This window comes from Leucopleurus acutus (genome assembly GCF_964270905.1).
Source record: "Leucopleurus acutus genome assembly, chromosome: 5".
NCBI lineage: Eukaryota > Metazoa > Chordata > Mammalia > Artiodactyla > Delphinidae > Leucopleurus > Leucopleurus acutus.
The window spans coordinates 384,951-403,043 of NC_139147.1; the positions used below are offsets into that span (position 1 = coordinate 384,951).

Here is an 18,093-nt window from a genome sequence, read left to right on the forward strand (position 1 = left end):
TAGTTTCATTGCCCACCACTCATTTGTTATCATGTGTCCCCCATACCTTGAGTTTCAGTTCTGATCCATTTCTCAGTTTGAGAACTGTTGCTGAAAAAGACCTAAACATACTGGCAGAAAATGTTTCCCATGTTAATGCTGGAGATGTTTTTGCCTTGTCCCCATGGCAAAAACACCCAGTGATGATACTTTGGTCTCTCCTCTAGGTGGAGGGAAGGTGTCGCAGCCCGGAAGAAACTGAGGCGCCAGATGCGGGCCTTCCCTGCGGCGCCCTGCTGTATGGACATGAATGACCGGCTGAGGGCACTGGCGCCCAGCGCAGAGTGCCCCATTGCAGAGGAGAACCTGGCCAAGGGCCTCCTGGATCTGGGCCACGCGGGGAGAGTGGGCATCTCCTGCACCAGGTCAGCAGCCCAGGGCCTCCTAAGCGCCTCCTGCCCCAACTGGCTTCATCGAGGGTGTGGATTAACGCGTCTGTTTGCAGGGAAGATGGGTGGAGTCAGAGGAGGTGAAGGCGGACGCAGGATTGCGTTTTCGGATTGAGAATTGCTCTACCTGCTGTGATTTCACCTGCCTTTTCCCCTTAAAACACTCCTGGTCCTGCCAATCGAATTTTCCCTGGAATTACCTGTTTCCTCCTTGCCTTCCTAGCTTAAGGACACATCGTGTCCATTCTCAGTGGTGGAGCCAGAGGTCCGTGTTGGCCTCACCCCCACCCCCACCCCGACCCCTCTGCTACCCTGGGTCTGCAGTGGCAGCATTTTAGCGACTCCCCCTCCTGCCATCAGGTCTCTTCTCTTACAGGCCCCCTCCCTGTGTCCCCTCGCATGGCCCTCCCTGCCGCTCCTCCTGGCCACCCCGCATGTACCCGGCTCCCTGCCCAGGTCCTGGCTTCAGCTGCCCAATCCTGGCCATTCAGGGCTCGGCCTCTCTCTTCAGACCAGGCCGCTGTCGCCTCTGGAGAGGAGCCTCCCAGTGGGGGCCTAGGAAGACGACACAGAGGCGCAGTGGCAGCCCACCCTGCTGGGGTCTCGAGGCACATCTTGTCCTCGCCTGGGCTATCACCAGCTCCACGCCTCTAACAAACTTTGTGTAGCTGCCCACGTCCCCACATCCTGTGCCTGCGTCTGCAAGCAGGTTGGTGATGGTGCTGGCCTGTCTCTGATGTGCTGTGCGTGTTGGGGCCTTCAGCCTTGGCCCGCTGCCTCCTGGAGTCCTGGCTGTGTCACCTGTGTCGGGACGGCCCTCTCTCTGTCCCCTCCCCCTCCCTCCAGCACAGCCGCCGGCCCCTCTTCTTCCCCTCTGCCTCCTCCCCTGGTAATCTTTTTCCATCCTACACGCTGACAGCGCGCTTCGTGCATCTCCAGCCGAGGCCTCTTTCCCGCGTCCCCAGTTCAACATCGGAACCTAGTCTTTGCCTGCCCTGCTGCACTCGGTGCCTCCTCTGGCTCACAGCATGCCAGCCTGTCCTCCCTGGGCTGGGCCACACCTGGACTCAGATCCACCATCCTGCGGCTCTACCCTCACCACCTCCACCACCAACCCCTCTCACGTAGCCACCTGTCCCGTCTGCTGGCTTCCGCCCTTGACCCCTGCAGCCTGGTGTCCTCACCACCACATCAGAGTCAGGTCGCCTCACGTCCCTGTCGACGTCCCTGGGCTGCTCTCTGAGTTCCTTCGTAGGGGCCCCCACCCTGCGCTCTGGCTGCCCCCGCTGCTCTCCCTGTGCTCATTCTGTGCACCTGCCAGGCCCATTCCTGACTTGGTCTGGCCTGTCCCCCAGAACTCACATGCTGGCGCCCCTATTTCCTTCAGTCTTTGCTCCCATATCACCTCTGACCACCCTGTGTAAGTCCACAGCCTGCCCACCGCGCCTGTCACGCCACCCACTAACAGAGGCCCTTCTCTCCCTACAAGGCGTGTGTTCTAGCGGGGCAGGAGTTTTGTCTGTTTACTGCTGATCTGCCATGACTGGAACACAGTAGATAATTGCTTGATATTTATGGAATGAACAAGTCCTCTGACTAAACTGTGTCTCTATCGGCAAAGGTTTCTTGGTCTCCTAAGTATTCCCCACTGGGAGACACTCACTAACCAATTACTTTGCACTCAGAACATCACTAAGCGCCTATCAGGTTCCTCGGTGGGTGCTGAGTGGGCCTCACGTAGGCTCTGTGTGGTTCTTCCTTCGCAGGTTAAGGTGTCTCAGAAACAAGGTGGCGCACCAGATGAAGGTTCAGCACTTCTACCAGCAGCTGCTGAGGTTGGTCACCCCCCGCCCGCCGTGTATGCTGCTGCTGCCGGGGGCTCGCGTGGTGGCTCACCTGTGGTGCTCTGTCCCTTCCAGTGACGCGGCATGGGCACCCCTGGACCTGCCATCCCTCGTGGCTGAGCACCTCCCGGGGCGGCAGGAGCGCGTGTTTTGGAAGTTGGTGCTGGTGTTGCCTGATGGAGAAGAGCAGTCCCCAGGGAGTCCTGGCAGGTCAGGCAGGTCTCCCCCTGTGGGGCTAGATGCTCAGCAAGCGGCCGGGAGGCGGGGTGACTTCTCCAGAGCATCTGGCAGCTGAGTGTTGCACACGGGGGTGGCCGGGTGTCAGCCCAGTGTGCTCCTCTCCTCCTGGGCCTCTGACGCCTGCTTTCATTTTGATGCTCAGCTTTGCAGGCTGTTTTGTTTGTTATTTGAAGTTGACGCTTTAGATTCTTCACATTTTTATTTTGTATCGTTGGCAACAGTCTTTGTCCAAAAACATTTCAGACTTGATTGTGACTTAAAGCTATGCTGAGGTATGTTGATGAGAGCCTGCTTCATTTTAGACTCTTGGGGAAGACAGTTTAGTTTGTTTGCTATAGTTCCATTTTTTCCTTAGGTAAAAAACTTCTGGCATTTTTAAAAAGAAATCGAAAAAGTTGACATTGGCATGGCATTGTTTCTTGTAACCAAGTTGCTTCCAGAAACCATACTTGAGCGGTACGCGGGCCTCTCACTGTTGTGGCCCTTCCCGTTGCGGAGCACAGGCTCCGGATGCGCAGGCTCAGCGGCCATGGCTCACGGGCCCAGCCGCTCTGCAGCATGTGGGATCTTCCCGGACCGGGGCAGGAACCTGCGTCCCCTGCATCGGCAGGTGGACTCTCAACCACTGCGCCACCAGGGAAGCCCCAGATAACATACTTCTAAAGCAACTATGGAACATGTTACTTTTCTTTTTTAGATGTAATTCACATATCATAAATTTCTCCCATTTAAAGTGTACATTTCACTGGTTCTAGTATATTCACAGAGTTGTATAACCATCCCAACTATCTAATTGCAGAACACTTTTTCACCTAAAAAGAAATCCATGCCCATGATCAGTCCATCCCTTCTTACCTGCAGCCCCTGGCAACTACTAATCTGTTTTCTGTCTCTATTCATTTGCCTGTTCTGGACATTTCATACAAATAGAACCCGAAAACACGTAGTCTTCTATGACTGGCATCTTTCACTTAGCATAATGTTTTCTAGGTTCATTCATGTTGTAGCATATATTAGTCCTTAATTTTATGGCCGAATGATATTTGATTGCATGAATATATCACATTTCATTTCTCTGTTCATCAGTTGATGGGCATTTGTGGTGTTTCCACTTTTTGATTATTATGATAACGCTTCTGTGAACATTGACGTGTAAGTGTTTGTGTGGACATATGTTTGCAGTTCTTTTGGTTATATACCTAGGAGTGGAATTGCTGGGTTGTATGGTAAACTCTAAGGACCTTTTCTGTTGCTCAGAATCTTTTCTTAGTGCTTCAAAATCATAAATCATGGGGCTTCCCTGGTGGCGCAGTGGTTGAGAATCTGCCTGCCAATGCAGGGGACGCGGGTTCGAGCCCTGGTCTGGGGAGATCCCACATGCCGCAGAGCATCTGGGCCCGTGAGCCATAATTACTGAGCCTGCGCGTCTGGAGCCTGTGCTCTGCAACAACAGAGGCCGCGATAGTGAGAGGCCCGCGCACCGCGATGAAGAGTGGACCCCGCTTGCCACAACGAGCGAAAGCCCACACACAGAAACGAAGACCCAACACAGCCATAAATAAATAAATAAATAATCATAGATCACATTAGAATGAGTGTCCTCTCAAATATATAACCCAGTAGAGTTCCTAACTCCATTTAAAAAATCACAGCCTGTTTATTAGTTCAGATCACCTTTATAGTAAGATTTGGTGTTTGTGTATTTACATCTGTGTAATATTTCTCTTTGTAGTTCAAATTTAGGATTAGACTCTCCTTCAAGCGTTATTTTCTTTTATTCACAGAGTTCTAGCAAATTGGTTAAAAGTCAAGTTCATAGGAGATGATGGCTCAGTGGATGACACATACCGTGATGTTGGTGGGATTCAGACACTCACTCTCTTTAACACTCTCAGCAGCAAAGGGAATCAGACAGTTTCTGTCAGTGTGTGCGTCAAGGTGAGTGACCATCACTTAGTGCATGTACTTCTGTGATTTTCTCATTTGCGCTCACTCCCAGACATGATTGGAGTCATATAGCTTCCCTGAAGTGGCCCTGAAACAATGTGGGAGGCTCAGAAGCAAGTGTCGTATCGGTTCCTCCTTGCGTCTTGACGACATCCCATGCACACCCCTTGGTGTGAGAGACCAGGCTAGATTCTCGGGAGTGCAGTGAGTCTTAACTGTCTTGGGTCACAGACCTCTCTTTGAGAACTTGGTGAAAACCCAGAACAATCCTGAAAAGTCCATATGTTCACCTATAATTCAGAAGCCCTGAATTCCACGGACCTCTGGTAACTAACCCAAGAGGGATGAGACAGAGCATTACAAAAAAATGCAGTGGCTGTTGCGTCTCGTATGGTCTGTCAGCTGCTGAAATCTTTGTTAAATAGCTTCCTGATATATCAGGTCTTACCAAAGACTAATGTGTTTTAATCCTATGCAGTTTTCACTTAGGTTCAGTAGTGGGCATTTCAGGTTACTTGTTTTTGTTTTACATTAAAGTTGTCCTCAGTTTTTGATTATAAGTTCTAATTTTCTTTCCTTTCGTTTCCTTTCCCTTCCTGCCTTCCTTCCTCTCTCTTTCTCTCCCTCTCTCTCTTTCTTTCTCTCCTTCTCTCTCTCTTTCTTCCTCTCTCTCGGCTGCGTTGGGTCTTCGTTGCTGCACGTGGGCTTTCTCTGGTTGCGGCGAGCGGGGTCTACTCTTCGTTGCAGTGCACGGGCTTCTCATTGCAGTGGCTTCTCTTGTTACGGAGCACGGGCTCGAGGTGCGCGGACTTCAGTAGTTGTGGCACGTGGGCTCAGTAGTTGTGGCTCGTGGGCTCTAGAGCACAGGCTCAGTAGTTGTGGCACACGGGCTTAGTTGCTCCACAGCATGTGGGATCTTCCCAGACCAGGGATCGAACCCATGTCCCCTGCATTGGCAGGCAGATTCTTAACCACTGCGCCACCAGGGAAGTCCCTAATTTTTGTTCTTTATAGGTATTTGTGCAATACTGAGCTTAATTGGTTCCCTGAGAGATACTTGTTTAATGAGAACCTGTTTCCTCATTAGATTCAGACCTGCATAAATGAATTTGAGGTTTTACTGTGTGTGTTCAGAAGTAAAACCAGATGTATATTTTATTTACTTACAAAATAGCAGTGCAGGGCAGGAAGTGTGGGCTTCAATGTTGAGCAGACCTGGTGTTGGTAGCTGCTGCTGTGGCCAGGTGGCCGACCTGGGCCTGGTGCCTCCCATAGTGTGGCGATCACGACCGGCGGCACACTCAGAGCGGGGCCCAGTGAAAGCGGCCCTGCCCACCGTGTCCTGACCTGAAGTCTCCACGCCTGACCTCTGCTTTTCCTGACAGGCACGTTCATGGCACACCCGGACATCTGCATGTGGCACTGTAGGGCATGTTCCTCCTGTCCTTGGAACTGCTTCAAACTGTAGTTTGACTATAGAATTTTTGTTTGTTTCTTTCCATTTTAATACTATTTATTGTATTTCTTAAATGTGAAAGTAATACATATATAAAACTAAAAACATAAGGAAATACAGAGGAAGTATAAAGATTATAAGAGCCATCTAAGCTCTCACCATTCAGAGGCAACAGAAACATCCTGGGGCGTGTTCTTCCCTTTTTCCTATGATGACAAAGTCAGACTTCACCTACTGGACAATTAGTTTGTTCTTGCCTTTATTCTTAAAATTTTAAGTCAAAATAATACTTGCATGTAGTTAAAAACTCAGATAGCACCACATGATGTATGATGAGAAACTGCAGCCCCTGCCCCTTCTTCTAGCTCCTTTCCCCAAGGCTTGACTTCTGTCCTGTTTCCATATCATGTCCTTACACTGCCATTTCTCTTATTTATCCACTTTAGATGTTCTCTGCTGACTTTGCATTAAAATATGTGTATTAGTTATCTATTGCTACATAGCAGGTTACCTCCAAATGTGGCAGCTTTGGGAATTCCCTGGCGGTCCAGTGGTTAGGATTCTGCGTTTCCACTGCAGGGTGCCTGGGTTCGATCCCTGGTTCGGGAACTAAGACCCCGCGTGCTGTGTGGCACGGCCAAAAAAACCAAAAAACAAAAAATATCCAAATGTGGCAGCTTTAAATAACAAACGTTTGTTACTCACAGTTTCTGTGGGGCAGAAGTCCAGGTGGGGCTTAGATGGGCCCTCTGGCTCAGGATTCCTCACCAGGTGTAAGTCAAGATGTAGGCCAGGGCTCTGGTCTCCTCGGAAAGCTCACGCTCGTGGTTGTTGGCAGGATTCACTTCCCTGCAGGCCACGCCACGTGGGCTTCTATGAGGCAGCTCACAACAGGGCATCAGCTGGCTGCCATCAGCTAAGCAAGCTGGCGTAATCTCTTTGTAGCCTAATCTTAGAGGTGGCACCCCATTACGTTTGTCTGATACCGTTAGAAGCGTGTCACTGGGCCCAGCTCACACTCAGGGCAGGTGACGGTGCACGGACATCAGCACGAGGAGGTGGCATCATGGGGGCCATCCTGGGGCTGCACACCCCACTGTGGGAGGCGTGAACTCTTAATACCCCAGTTCCTCTCAGCCTCCCCATCTTCCAGGTGGCTACATCATTACTTTATATTATCTCAGCAAGTGGGGCCACGTGGGTGCGTGTGTTGTGTGTGCGCGCGCATGCTGTGTGACAGCTATTTGCCCCAGAACCAGCAAGTGTTCTGTGACGACATTTGTTTATTTTTTTGCAAGTAGTAGTTGTCTCATTATCTTACTTAAGTAGTTTTATCTTCATCTTTCGTTAATATTACCCAGATGTGCCGGCACATGGGCTGTGCGTGTCTCAATAGAGTTTCCTAAGTGTTCTGTCACTTCACCTTGTCCCTCCCTCTGCGAAGGTGCCACCCTCCTGCTCCCCTTGAGGCGGATAACGTGTCCCACGCTGTGGCTTCCGCCGAGCCCTCCAGACCGAGAGCTCGGTCCCGCTCTTCCACCCCTAGCCCTGGCCCTCGTGGCCGGGCCCTCGTGGCCGGGCGCCGCCTGTGGGTCAGTGCTCTTACTCATGATGCGGTTTTGCCAGGGAGGGAGGAGCCAAAACACATAGCCTGGGGCCACACAGCTGCTCCGCGGCGCCACTGTGCACAGGGACCCTTGAGGACCAAGTGAGTTATACATACAGAGCGCAGTCCGACACATCAAGCACTTACGCGGTGTTGCAATTGGCAGCAGCAGCACGATGTTTTCTTGGTTTAGTATCTTGTTGGATGGAGCACGTTTTCCACTTTCTTCCAAAGGAAGAATGCGTGGGAGGAGAATTTTTGGCATTCTTGCCTGTCTGAAAATGTATTTACTCTCACATTTGCTTCATAGTTTAGCTAGGTTTGTAGAATTATGGATTGAAAGTTATTTTCCTTCTAGTTTGCTCCACTGTCACCTGCCGTCCAGCTTTGCTGTTGAGATGTCTGAAACTGTTCTGTTCCTTTCTCTGTGGTCCACTTTGTTTCTCTTTGGAAGCCTGCACTCTGTCCCTGGGGCCCTGGTGCTGACTTCCTTCCCTCATCGTTTCATCGTTTGGGCCTGGTGGGTCCTTGTGGGCTGGAGACTGACGGTTTTGCATCTTGATGACATCCGCTTTCCTTCTCATTGATTCTCTTCTTTCTTGAACTCCTATTAGACTGATGTTGGCCTCATCAGTTGAGCGTCTGAGCCTCTTAATCCTTTCTATCCCATTTTCTCTTGTTTTTTAATACTGTTTTCTGGGAGATTTCCTTGACTTTGTATTCCAAATGTTCTATTGAGTTTTTAATAATATATATATTATTGATTTCCTTTTTCTTGTCCTTATTTGACTTTTTCATATCATCTTATGACTGTTTCCAGAGGCATCCTCAGAGGAAATTAGGATTTTTGCATAAGTTTTCTATGTGCCATGCGGTATCTGTTTCCTTTGGGTTTCTTTCTTTCTTTCTTTTTTTAATTTTTTAAAATTTTTGGCTGCGTGGGGTCTTTGTTGCTGCACACAGTCTTTCTCTATTTGCAGCGAGCGGGGGCTACTCTTTATTGCAGTGTGCAGGCTTCTCACTGCGGTGGCTTCTCTTGTTGCGGAGCACAGGCTCTAGGTGCGTGGGCTTCAGTAGTTATGGCACGTGGGCTCAGTAGTTGTGGCTTATGGGCTCTAGACCACAGGCTCAGTAGTTGTGGTGCACGGGCTTAGTTGCTCCACGGCATGTGGGATCTTCCTGGACCAGCAATCCAACCCGTGTCCCCTGCACTGGCAGGCAGATTCTTAACCACCAGGGAAGCCACTGGAGAAGTCCCGGCTTACTCGTTTTTTACAAGCCTGTTTGAGGTAACTGTTAAGATTAAATTGCTCCAACACAAGTCTAGCCAGAGGCTGCATTACCTATGACTAATTTCCGTACTAATTCTCGGCCTCACGGCGTGAGGTGAGCATCTGGCTCTGCTCACTCTGGGACCGAAGCTCACTGTTGATTTGTCCCCTGGTGCACCCATCTTGATGGCCTGGGTGCTGTTCCAGGTGGCCCACGGTGCTCTTAGCGACTATGCCCTCGATGCTGCGGAGACACAGAAGGAGCTCCTGGGAGCCAGCGGGCTTATGCTGCTGCTTCCCCCCAAAGTGAAGAGCGACGACGTGGCGGAGGAGGACGTGTACTGGCTGTCGGCATTGCTGCAGATCAAGCAGCTCCTGCAGGCCAAGCCCTTCCAGCCTGCGCTTCCGCTGGTGGTTCTTGTGTCCAGCCCGGGAGGGGACGCCGTGGAGAAGGAAGTGGAAGCTGGTGTGTGAAGGCAGTTCCATTTATGAGCTGGCATGTTAAATAAGTGGGTAGAGCCGGGGGTATGAGAAAGTGCTGGCAGTGTGGTGTCCGGAGTCATGTGACAGCAGCTGCTGCAGTGACTGGGGGCAGGGCTGGGCAGGGTCAGAGCAGTGAGATGCCTTTGCTGGCCTGCAGACCTCTACCAGGAGACAGGTGACCTACGTCTGTTTGTCTTAAAGGTCTGATGCTACAGGATTTGGTTTCAGCTAAGCTGATTTCAGATTATACCGTTATTGAGATCCCTGATTCCATTAGTGACTTACAAGGCACGACTAAGGTAAGGTTTTATCATTTTTAAAGGTCCGACAAGATATTTTCAGTTTTTTCCCTTTCACTCTATCTTGAATTTAGTGTATGTTACTGCTTGCATCTTTAATTTTATGTTTTGACAGGAAACTTTCTAAAAATATAAGCAGAAATCAAAATAAAAGATAAAATTTGCCCACAGTCCTGCTATTGGCAATAAATTAAATTGTTTGTGTAAATTTTTTTAGAGGTTTTGTTGTTATGGATTTAAAATATGACAATTCATGTCTTGTATCTGACAGATGTATAATTATTTTTGTAAGTGGTTGTCCTTGGAATATGAAGAAATAATGTTATCAGAAGTTTCCTTAGAAAAAGGAAGTCTGTGCTGATAATTACATTTAGGCAAAGAAGTGCCAAGAATTAAAATAAAAGTAATAAGTACAGGAGGAAAGATAACTACAGGATGTGAAAGCATCCAGGCACGTAGTGAAGCTGTGAGTCCTTCTAAGAACGGGAAGACGTGGCTTCCTTTTCTGTGTGAGGTGAAGAGGATGTGTAGGGCTGGTTTCTCCTGGGCCTCCAGCCCTTCCGGGGTGGTCCTTCAGGCCACGCTCCTCGGGGGCGAGGGGCACGGGAGCCCTTCTCGGGGTCCCTGCTGTGTGGGTCTCCAGGGCCCTGGGAGACCAAACTCAACTGCAGTGGAAGCTTCTGCTCCCCTTCCTGGTGTGGTTGAGAGGCTGCTTCTCCGGTGGCACCTGCTGTGGCAGCTGTGGGAGGGGCGCCTTCAGGAATCTCTTCCTGAAAAGCAGCGTGAATTGTTGAACCAGATCTCTCCCCACTGTCTTTGCTTCTCAGGTTTCGCAGGCTGTGCAGTGGCTGGTCTCGCACTGCCCCTGTGCCCTTGACCTTTGTTGCCAGACCCTCATTCAGTACGTGGAAGACGGGGTTAGCCGGGAGTTTAGCGGCCGGTTTTTCCACGACAGAAGAGAGCGGAGGCTAGGCGGCCTGGCCCCGCAGGAGCCAAGTGCCGTCATCGAACTGTTCAACAGCGTGCTGAGCTTCCTGGCCTCTGTAGTGTCCTCCGAGCAGCTCTGTGACCTGTCCTGGCCTGTCACTGAGTTTGCCGAGGCAGGGGGCAGCCGGCTGCTTCCTCACCTTCACTGGAACACCCCGGAGCACCTGGCCTGGCTGAGGCAGGCTATCCTTGGCTTCCAGCTCCCACAGATGGACCTTCCGCCCCCGGGAGGTGCGTGCTCGTGCTGAGGGGTACTGGCTGGGAAGCAGTGTGCTGCGGCCGAGTTCCCCGCCTCCTTCTTGCTGTAGAGACTCCCTGGCCGGTGTTGGGCACCAGTGTGAGGTGGCCCTTCTCCACCGGGCACCCCGGCCCCATGCTGCACCCGTCCACACTTGCCTTTGGATTCAGGAGTCAGGACGAGCTGGGGTTCTGTGGAGTGAGCCCTGTTGGCCCTTCACCACCATCTGAGCGGTCTGTGGGTATCTGTTCAGTCTCAGGAGGAAGGTGTCAGGAAGAGTGCTGCACCCAAGGCCTGGGACTCCTCAGTTAACAGCAGGTCCCATCCTGCCTGTGCTATGGCATTTGGGAGCAAAAGCCATGGGGACTGTGCAGTCCTGTCCCCACGCTGCTGGCTCTGCTGGGGCCACGGCACTCAGTGCTGCTTTAACACCAGTGTTCCTTCTTTGTCAAAGAAGCTCGTTCTGTGGCTCCGGCTGTGCCCGAGTGAGGCTTTTAGGCTGTTCCCACGTGGACTTTATGGGTCCCTGTGCTGTGAGGAGGCTGCCCCTTCCCTTGCTGATGCTGTTAGGAGGGAACAAGGCTGTTTGTGCTCACGTGGCGCAGCACATGGCCTTAGCAGGGCCATTCTCCTTTAGACCATTGGAACAGGGGCCTCAGGCTTCATTCTAAATTTTGAGGTGCACTCTCCAGTAGGTCTAACAGACATTTGCTACTGAAGGAACCCAATGGGGAATAAACTGCACTGCGCAAATCCTCTGCCGTGAGCTAGGTCGGGGCTCCCCAAGAGAAGCCCGTGCCTCTGGGACCAGACGTCCCTGAGTGCTTGGTCAGATACGGATTCCTGCATGCACCTGCAGGCCTGTGCAGTCAGAGCCTCTAGGATGGACCCTTTGTTGTGAAGTTTGACCTGGGTGGCTGCATCCCTTACCTGGATGTGGGGAGGGAGATGTTCTTTTCTTAACAGCTGTGGTTCTGTTGTATTCAGAGTTGAAGGCAGACTTCTCGGCTACAGAGTTGCCTTTTCCTAGGAAAATACAGAGTGAAGAACATGGCATGTAGATTTGCACCACGGTCTGTGACTCCTGTGGCGCTTTCTCTCCAGCTCCCTGGCTCCCCGTGTGCTCCATGGTTGTCCAGTACGCCTCCCAGATCCCCAGCTCTCTCCAGACGCAGCCTGTCCTGCAGTCCCAGGTGGAGAGCCTGCTCCGCGGCACGCACTGCAGGTGGAAGAGCGGGAGCCCCTCCCCAGGCCGGGGGGCGCGGCCCTCAGTTGCTGAGATCCCGTGGGATGACATCATCGCCTTGTGCATCAACCACAGGCTGAGGGACTGGACACCCCCCAGGCTTCCCGTCACATCAGGTAGTTAGTGCTTGGTGCCAGGGGCCGGCTCCTCAGGAGACTTTCCTGGTCCAGTTTCAGCAAAGGAAGATGTTTACTTGATGGTTGTTTCCTTCCTGCGGGTCCCCGCCTTTCCTCTGCTTAGGGCTACCTCTCCAAGCCAGTGATCTCCAGGTGACTTATAAACATTGGGAAGAGCTGAGAAGGTTCCAGGAGAGCCTGCATTCATCTCCCTGAAATGGGCCCCCAAGGCTGGCTTTAGAGAGACTGCTCTGAGTAGTCACACTGGCCATGCAGGTCTGGACGTGAGCCTCTCTGGACCTTGAATGACCCATGGAAACTTGGAGCATATGTAGCTCAAGCATGGGAGTCACGTAATTGTGTGACTTTAATCGGAAGGGCTAGTCCTTAAGTCAGTGAATTTAAGCAGACATCAAGTGGTCACCTGTTGCTCTTTTGATATTCTTTTCTCTTCTTATTTTTGTATCGTTTTCTCAGAGGCACTGACTAAAGATGGTCAGATATGTGTGTATTTTTTTAAAAACCATTTGAAAAACTACGACGTTCCTTTGTCGTGGGAACAAGCCAGAATGCAGACGCAGAAGGAGCTACAGTTGAGTCAGAGCCGGTGAGATCTGTGTTCAGTGTGCGTTTCTGTCATCCCACAGCCAAGAGAGTGAACGGTATTCTCTAACAGAGTATACAGCAGAAATTCACATCCTATACATGAAATCCAGCCCATTGTGGGGAGATTCCGACAGATGCTAGAGGAACAGATCATTCCCATGTAGTAGAAACTGTTGTAGAGCAGAGGGAAACAAGCATCGCATTTCATTTATTGGACAAACCTGACCCTGAAGTCGTAACATAACCAGGAGAGTGCAGACAAAAGAAAGCTGTTGTCTGATCTCACTTACAAACCTGGTTCAAAAATACTAAGTAAGATGTTAGCACATGCAGTTTTGCAGTACATATAAAACTCACAGGCTCGCTTTATACCATGCTATACAATATCAACAGTAGTACACAACTATTTGTGTAATTTGCTGCCATAACAGAAAAATAAGCGGTCATTTCACTAGGTGTTGAAAAGTTTTCCTTAAAATTTATACCCATTCCTTCTCCCTCTCCAAGAAAACAGTTTATACCCATTCCTGATAAAATTCCTACGAAACTTGGGTAGAGCAGTTCTTTAGCTTGATAGGGCTGTCTGCCACAAAACTACTAACAAACCCCATGCTTCTCGGTAAAACATCAGAAACACTGAAGTGAGAACCAGCCTTGAGCTGCCCTGACATCACTGCTGTCCACTGTTGTCCTGGAGACCCTGCCCAGTTTAGGGCATAAATATCAAAGAGAGGAGGACCAATTATTTCCAGACAGTAAAATTGTCAGTTCAGGATCATCAACAGTCACACCCTTAGAACTGTTCAGCATTCAGCAAGGTGACCAGACAGATCAGCCTACAGTGTACAGAAATTCTCATTCACAGCAGCAACAAATCTAGAACATATGGACACAAACTGACCAGGAGAGGCGCCAAACCCCTGTGAAGGGGATTCTCAGAGCCCTGAAGGTGCAAAGAAAACCTTGAATAAATGAGGGGCAGGCTAGGCTTTGCTGACTGGAGGATGCAATGCTATAAAGATGTCAGTTCTCAGGGCATTTCTAATCAAAAGCCCAAAAGGATGTTTCCGCCTGGTCTTGACAAGTTAATTCTAGAATTCATCAGGATGAGAAAATGTGTAGCAATTGCTGAGAAAACTTTGAATAAGAATAACAAGGAAGGTCTTCTCAGCCTGATCTCAAAACATATAATAAAGTTACAGTAGACAAATGGGTCAGAATAGAAAGTGCAAGAACAGAACCATATGTGATAAAAGTACCACGCCAAATGTGGGAAATTAGTGCAGAGAGGACAGACTTTGGCCTCTGTTTAGAAAAAGCATTAGACCCTCATCTCCCGCTGCTGTAAACATTACTTCCAGGGGAATTCCCTGGCGGTCCAGTGGTTAGGACTCAGCGCTTTCACTGCCCAGGGCCTGGGTTCAATCCCTAGTCGGGGAACTAGAATCCCGCAGGCCTCGCATCACAGCAAAAAAAAAAAAAAAATCCAGATGGATTTAGGAGCTACATGAAAAATAAGAACCTTGCCAGTATTAGGGAATAACAGAGACTGCTGATGACCCTGGAATGGGAAGCAAAACTCAGAGTAGAGAAGCTTCGGGAGCCTTGCTGCCCAGGAGAGGGGAAGCTGCTGCAAGGCAGAGGCTGCCCTTCCTCTGTGCCTGTGCCTGACCCCAAAGCACTGCACTCTACCTGATGCCAGAGGAGCCCTTTCTCCCTCTCTTTCCTGACCGTAAGCATTTCAAAACGTGTACTTACAGTTTGGGGATAAGATCTTTTCATCCTTCTGCAAACAAGCTTCGCACTCCGTTACTTCACGGGCACCGCAAAGGGAAGAGAGGTGTGAAGCGCGGCCGAGAGGGGCGGATTCCCGGCACCGACGACCTGATGCACAGAGCCTCTGCCCAGGAGCTCCTGGCCCAGTGTCTGTCCAGCAGCCTGCTGCTGGAGAAAGAGGAGAGCAAGAGGTGAAGCCCCTTTCCGGGGTTCGTTTTGTCCTTTAGGCCGCTTCATGCTGGGTTAGCAAGGATCCCAGGGACGAGACTGTTTAAAAAAGAAGGCAGGTCAGACGTGTGAAGGATAAGCTCTTTGAGGACAGGCAGTGCCCTCGATAGTGTGCCTTCGACTTTTATTATTTGAAATCGGTTTCGTTGATTGTTTATCACTGAAAGTCCCGAGTCTCCTAGTGGGGAGTGAGTGTAGCTGGCTAACTAAGCCTCTGTGGCACGTGGCTGGCACGCTCTGCCCGTCTGGCCAGCCTGGGCGTTGGGGCATTCCCACACTGCGGCTATGCAGGAGCTGGATGGAGCAGGGCTTCCCTCTGCCTCTCCCACCACCCGTGTTCATGGTTTTACTGAGAAAGAAGAGACGGCAAGAAGGGAGTTTCCACTGTCGTCCTCATGCCTCCCCCTGCCCTGTCCTCTCCAGCAGCCTCCGTGTCCAGCCAGTAGGCAAGGTCAGCCCCTCCCCTTGGCCCACCTTGTGCTCACTTCTGGCCTCTGCTCACATCTACTCAGTGAGGACCTCCTTACCCATCTCACCAGTCCTCCCTGTCTCCATGTCTCTGCCTTGTCTTTCTCGTCTTCGGACGTCTCCTTTGTCTGTCTCACCTCACTAGAGTGTCAGCTGCCTCCAGCTGGGCCTTGTCTGTTCTGTGTCAGTGCTGTGTCGCTGGTACCCAGAATGATGCCTAGCATTTGGGGGAGGCTTGATAAATATGTGTTGGGAGAGTGAATGAATGTGTCATGATTTCTAAAAGTAGATTTTCCTAGGTCTGTATCATTTAAGCAGTTTGGACCAGATTATGTTTCTTTAAAAAACAAGTACATGGAGTAGACAGCTCTGGAGTATGTTAGGTATCAGTGCGATGTTATTTTGGGTTAATTTTAAACTAAAGCAGCAATCCATACATTTTGGATAATCCAAAGAGATCCAAATTAATTATAGACACATAATAGCAAAATAAGCCAGAGAAGATAAACCAAGTGAGAGAAGTACAAGTAGTGTTAAAAAGAAGTTGTTTTGGATAAATGCCACCTTTTTCATTAAATATAAATCAGTTTTATAAGTTAAAGAGAAGATACTAAATTTTTTTAAACAGTGCTTTTTTGCTTCTTAGTTGATGTCATAACTTAGTTCCACCCTTAGTAAAAAGCAGAGCTTTAAAAAATTTAAAGCATATATAGGAGAAAAGTGAGTGACAGTTAAATTTTTGCTTCCTAATGCTCAAATGTTTCAGGTTTGAAGATCAACTTCAGCAGTGGTTGTCAGAGGACTCGGGAGCATGTACAGATTCAACTTCCCTTCCACTCTACCTTCCTCAGACTCTGGTGTCTCTGCCTCAGACTATCGAACCTGTGATGAAAACATCTACAACTACTAGCCTTCAGGTGAGAAGACAGTACATTTGGCATTTATATTAGACTTAACAACTGAGAGAATGACTGGGAAAAAAGTAATGTCTGGAGTCATCGTATGATGTCATGATGACCAATAAATTAGCTTAAATTAGATCTTTTCTTAAACTTAATCTGTCAGTATTATAGTGGCCCAACTAATTCCGAGTGTCTGCTTATGAAATGAATGAAGAATGGAATTGAAACATGCTTAAGAACTGAACAAAACCCATAACCATGTTATGCTGACATGCAGTAAAGTTTGGAGGAGAATAACAAAGGTGACAACAGTGGTTCGGTTTATGGAGCACATACTGTCCAAGCTTTGGCATCACCCGGACCTCCCTTCTGGTATTAATTTTCCGTGAGGACAATTAATGAATGAGGAGGGTATGCTCACAGAAGTCAAGGGCCTCACCCAAGAGTGTTCAGCTGGTCAGTGGCAAAGCTGCTTTTTAAAGCCAGACCCAGCTGGCTCCGAAGCTCAAGGTCTTTCTACTTCACCATTCTTCCTTCAGTGATAAAAGAAACAAAAGCAGAGTTTATATGTATAATGCTGGACAGGCAAAATGTATGCTCCTGGATTGGCTTTTAGGAAGCCCTTCAATTGCGGAGAAAAACAAATTAAGATGACATACTATTTCCAATTATTAGTTTGGCAGATACCTTAAAAATATTTGTACCCTTTGACTTAACAATTCTGCCCTAAAGAAATTACTGATGACAAAAGTTAATGTATTTTTGTTCACTGTAGCATTAATTATAGTACATGAAAGTGGAAACCAAACATCCAAAGATGAGAGTCTGGTTCAGCAATTACAATACATATGATGGCATAGTTCGTAGCTCTTGACAACGATATCTTATAAAAACGACTAGAAGTTGTTCATGGTAGAATCAGAAGTGGAGGGACTTCCCCGGTAGTCCAGTGGTTAAGACTGTGCGCTTCCAGTGCAGGGGGTTTGGGTTTGATCCCTGGTAGGGGAACTAAGATCCCACATGCCATGCGGCATGGCCAGAAAAGGAAAATTTTAAATATAAATAAAGAATCAGAAGAGGAAACATTCCATGGCAGATGATGGCAGCTGTACGTGTATATGCTGGAAGGGGCTGGAAGGATGTGTGATAGATGCCAAGAGAGGGGTTTGTTGAGCCTAGCAGGCCCCAGAAGAGGTTTCTAACGCGAGTCAGATCCAGTGCCTTTAAAGAAAATATATCTTGGCTCGTGGGTATCCCAAAGCTATTTTTGGTTTCTTTTTCTGTTCAAATAGAATGACAGGACAGGGGAGCAACTGCAGATGTCAGAGGCAACAGGCACGTCTGTGACCGAACGGCTGAAGCGCCTAGAAAGGCTGATCCAGAGTTCAAGGGAAGAGGACGTTGCCTCTGAGCTCCATCTCTCTGCACTACTGGACATGGTGGACATTTGAGCTGCTGGACCTGAGAGAGGGTCTAGAAGATGTTCTTTTAACTCAAAATAATGTTATTCTCAGATGCTTGATGCATGTTGGAATGTGATTATTAATCATGCAAAAATAAACCACTGGAATATCCATTGAGGTCTTCCTCAGTTTTCAGAATGAAAGGTTGTTTTCTCCTGTGTAATGTCTTTGATACTCTTACCTGTTTTCATGATCTCTTCTGACTGTTGTCCACCAACACATGCTCTTACATTTCAGTGTGTAACGGTGGTCATTCATTGTCTTAGCAACAGTTGCAGTCCCTGATGTGCCAAATCAGTAGTGCAGGGATGAATAAGGTGCAGGGACCCTGCCCACCCGGCCTGCCCAGCTCACACCTCAGAGAGCCAACAGATGTACTGAGCCAACTGTATATGTACATAGCTCTCTGAGGCATGGGGCATGTGCCTGCATTGGAAGCAGGGGGAGACAAGGGGATTGGGCAGAGGACAGAGCAGAATTCTTGGAGAG

General features: G+C 49.3%; 1 protein-coding gene across 3 annotated transcripts in view; it reads left to right on the forward strand.

Moving 5' to 3' along the window:
• MCM3AP (minichromosome maintenance complex component 3 associated protein) overlaps positions 1-17,710 on the forward strand; it is a 43,699-nt gene extending 25,989 nt beyond the window's left edge. For all 3 annotated transcript variants that reach the window (XM_082840226.1, XM_082840228.1, XM_082840227.1), the window contains 12 exons: positions 207-404; positions 2,195-2,263; positions 2,348-2,482; positions 4,297-4,450; positions 9,000-9,258; positions 9,477-9,574; positions 10,402-10,792; positions 11,904-12,161; positions 12,639-12,768; positions 14,528-14,734; positions 16,006-16,156; positions 17,434-17,710. In XM_082840226.1, the coding sequence (XP_082696352.1) occupies positions 207-404; positions 2,195-2,263; positions 2,348-2,482; positions 4,297-4,450; positions 9,000-9,258; positions 9,477-9,574; positions 10,402-10,792; positions 11,904-12,161; positions 12,639-12,768; positions 14,528-14,734; positions 16,006-16,156; positions 17,434-17,592 (2,209 nt within the window). In that variant the 3' untranslated portion in view covers positions 17,593-17,710. The remainder of the gene's footprint in view (positions 1-206; positions 405-2,194; positions 2,264-2,347; positions 2,483-4,296; positions 4,451-8,999; positions 9,259-9,476; positions 9,575-10,401; positions 10,793-11,903; positions 12,162-12,638; positions 12,769-14,527; positions 14,735-16,005; positions 16,157-17,433) is intronic.
• Positions 17,711-18,093: the final 383 nt, after the last annotated feature.